Source organism: Rousettus aegyptiacus, unplaced genomic scaffold, assembly GCF_014176215.1.
Source record: "Rousettus aegyptiacus isolate mRouAeg1 unplaced genomic scaffold, mRouAeg1.p scaffold_m13_p_7, whole genome shotgun sequence".
NCBI lineage: Eukaryota > Metazoa > Chordata > Mammalia > Chiroptera > Pteropodidae > Rousettus > Rousettus aegyptiacus.
In genome coordinates, this window is record NW_023416310.1 from 109777835 (window position 1) to 109781400 (window position 3566).

General features: G+C 34.6%; 1 protein-coding gene across 1 annotated transcript; it reads left to right on the forward strand.

Annotated features, from left to right (window-relative positions):
* The first annotated feature begins 2358 nt into the window (after positions 1-2358).
* On the forward strand, positions 2359-3297 carry LOC107505726 (olfactory receptor 2L8-like). Its single transcript, XM_016136014.2, has one exon. It carries the CDS (start codon positions 2359-2361, stop codon positions 3295-3297), a length of 939 nt encoding a protein of 312 aa, XP_015991500.2.
* The last annotated feature ends 269 nt before the right edge of the window (positions 3298-3566 follow it).

The following is a 3566-nucleotide window of genomic DNA, read 5'->3' on the forward strand; positions in this document are numbered from 1 at the left end:
CTCCTGTATATTGTGAAATAGATTCTGATGCTTAAGTGTCAATGTTTTGTTGTTTTGTTTTGTTTTTAAATGTCAATGTTTTTAAGGTAATTAAAAATGCAATCAAAAAAGGTGAAAGTTTTTTTTAAAAATGAAGTATAAATAGGTTAGTCATTGTTATTTCAATGGCTAGAAACAGAAAAAATCCTCATAGAAATAATCTTATAGAAGTTTCTATGTCCATTCAAAAATGGTCTTCTCTTTAAAATACACATATAATGTGTATGATTGAATCCTTTCATAGGAAGATCCTTTCCTTTTAGTGAAGCCCTGGTCTAAATGGCGTAACTAAAAATTGCATGCTTCATAGATCCAGTACCAGGTCTGATGGGTCACCTGCTATTTCCATGACCTCTTCATATCCCTCATCTTTTTATGTCTATGATACTATGTAAATAATAAATATTTGTTAAATTTTGCTGTGAAAAGTCATATTTAAAAAAAAAACCAATGATAAGCAATGATAGTAAAACTTATTTCAAACACTGCTTTGGCAACAGGATAAATAATTCAGACTAATGTAAATATATTTTGATAGCAGCTTAATATGCTGTTTCTTCTACAGAAAACCAAAGGACGTCTTAAGAAAAATGTTTGCTTTTTCTTATTTAGTATATCATATGTTATCATAGTGGTTCTCATGCATTTTGCTGGGCTCCGGTGTTTCGGTCGTGGCTCATATTGTTCAATTCTGAGAAATAGTCTAATAATTTAATTCCTTATATTTTTTCTGTACATTTGTAGAAATACCCTAATCATACATAAGTATTCCTGCTCACTTTCCTAATTTCCAATGTATTATTTTTTTACTGTCCCTCTCTTTTTTCTTTATTTTAACTTTCGATTTTGTATAAGCCTATTTACCTCAATCTTCCTGGAAGACTTTTTGACATTTCTTTTCAAAACTATGAATTAATTATTTACATTGATTAATTCTTTCAAATTTTCAAGAGCACTTATTTTGGTGGAATAACATGTTATAGTTTTTTGAAGATGTTACTTATTATTTTAAAATATTACTGTCTACATTTTCTTTTTTCTTAATTTTTGCTCTGTATATATTTTAATCCCCTTTTTCTTGACTTTCTCAATCATCTAGGCATCCATGGATTTATAATTGGTATGAGTCATACAGTAACTTGTTAGTTCTAGTTGTTCTAGGACCTTCCTGGTATTAAAACTGAAAGCCCCATGTTCCAAGAGCCTCCTCATTTGGAGCAAACCAGGAAGGTTGACAGCCTACCAATCTGGCAAGATGTTAAAGTTTTTCAACTGGTAGATTTATTTGGAATGTTATTTCCTCCAATCCCCACAGTTTCTTGAAATGACAAAACCTTTTCCCCATTAATTGAATAACTGTTTTCCATTCAAATTCCATCAACTAAAATATATTAAAATCTTCCATCTGACATTTCTTCCTTTCTGTATTTTTAATCTCGTGATAATTAATATTTGAGGATTCCTGAGCCTCTGGTTAATGGTGGCTGCAGTGACCATGGAATTCAGAAGATCTCAAAAGAGGTATACCATCTACTAAAGAGTGAACAATTGAAAAGGAAGAATAAAAATGATGATAATGTAAGAATCCCACAATCAAGACTATTAGTGTGTACTTGATAATATTAGAAAATAAACCCTGATGTTTTTCTTAGCTCATGACTCTTAATGATAAAGGAGTTTCAGGAGATTTTACTCAGCAAAGTTATCAAAGATATCTAAGTAATTAAAGAGCTAATTTAGCTTCTCGATATGAGAAAAAAAAGTTATAATTACATGTTTCAATATGAGAAAAAAATTGTAATTACATGTTTCAAATGATGATTAAAAAACAAACTTCTGAATACAGGAAAAAATGTCACCTTCTGTGTATCACTAAATTCATTTATATAATGAGCCAAACACATAAATTTATTTACAAGTTCATTTAAACTGATACCCATTTGTAGTCAGTCTTGGTATAAGAATCGTGCTTATGTTTAATTAAAATATTTGATATATTTGGTACATGAATTTGTGATGGTAGATAATCATTTATATCCAATTCAGGTGTGTAGAGATATTTTCATTTTGTTATTTCACAGATTCCTTACAAAAGACTTGAATGTAAATGTACACCACCTGAACTTTGATTTTGGATAAGAGAATGGAACTTTTTTTCAAAATAAGAAACTTAGATTATTCACTTAATTAACTGAGTATTAAAAAAATATTGAGAGTTAGAATAAAAACAAAATTAAAAATTACAAATACACAGCTCACAATTCTTTATTTACCATACATGCATGCATATCTTCTCTCTTCTTTCAGGAAAGCCAATGAATGGAGAATTACAACCAAACGTCAACTGATTTCTTCTTACTGGGATTGCTCCCACCATCAAAAATTGGGCTGTTTTTCTTCTCTCTCATTATCCTCATGTTCCTGATGGCTTTACTTGGCAACCTGTCCATGGTCCTCCTGATCATGCTGGACACCCAACTCCACATCCCCATGTATGTCTTCCTGAGCCAACTCTCCCTCATTGATCTGAACTATGTCTCCACCATTGTCCCCAAAATGGCTTTCAACTACCTGCTTGGAAACAAGTCTATCTCTTTCATTGGATGTGGGGTCCAGAGCTTCTTCTTCTTGACTTTAGGAGGTGCAGAAGGACTGCTGTTGACATGCATGGCCTATGACCGCTATGTGGCCATTTGCTTTCCTCTCCACTATCCCACCCGGATGAGCAAAAGAGTGTGTGTGCTGATGATAGCAGGGTCTTGGACGATGGGCTCTATCAACTCCTGTGCCCACACTGCATATGCCTTACATATCCCCTACTGCCGATCCAGGACCATCAACCATTTCTTCTGTGACATCCCAGCTATGCTGACTCTGGCCTGCATGGACACCTGGGTCTATGAGCGCACAGTGTTTGCAAGCACCACACTGTTTCTCTTGTTCCCTTTCATTACTATTGTGTGTTCCTATGGCCGAGTGCTCCTTGCTGTTCTCCGCATGCGTTCAACGGCAGGGAGGAAGAAGGCCTACTGGACATGCAGCACCCACCTTACTGTGGTGACTTTGTTCTATGCACCCTTTGTTTACACTTACTTGCGCCCAAGATCCCTGAGATCTCCAACAGAAGACATGGTACTGGCTGTCTTCTACACCATCCTGACCCCAGTGCTCAACCCCGTCATCTACAGTCTGAGAAACAAGGAGGTGATGGGGGCCTTGAGGAGAGTAATTCAGAGAATCTACTCTGTGAAAATGTAAACACAGTCGCATTAGCCCTGCAGCCTCACAGGGAGGTCACGTCAACAGTGTGTAGTTACAAGGAAAATATAATTCCAAGATGAGAACAGGGGCTAAATTAATATAGAGTATTAATGTAATTAAGATTAGACAAAATAATTATATTTTCCCAACCCCTGTTTTTGTTTCATTTGTGGTGATATTTCAATGAACATAAAGGGCATATATTTTACTCTAATGTGTGGACAATAAAGTTGTACCAATATGTAGAAATAAAAATTAAAACTACC

Coding starts and splice junctions, on each gene's coding strand:
- LOC107505726 (XM_016136014.2), top strand. CDS start 2,359: ATGGAGAATTACAACCAAACGTCAACTGATTTCTTCTTACTGGGATTG.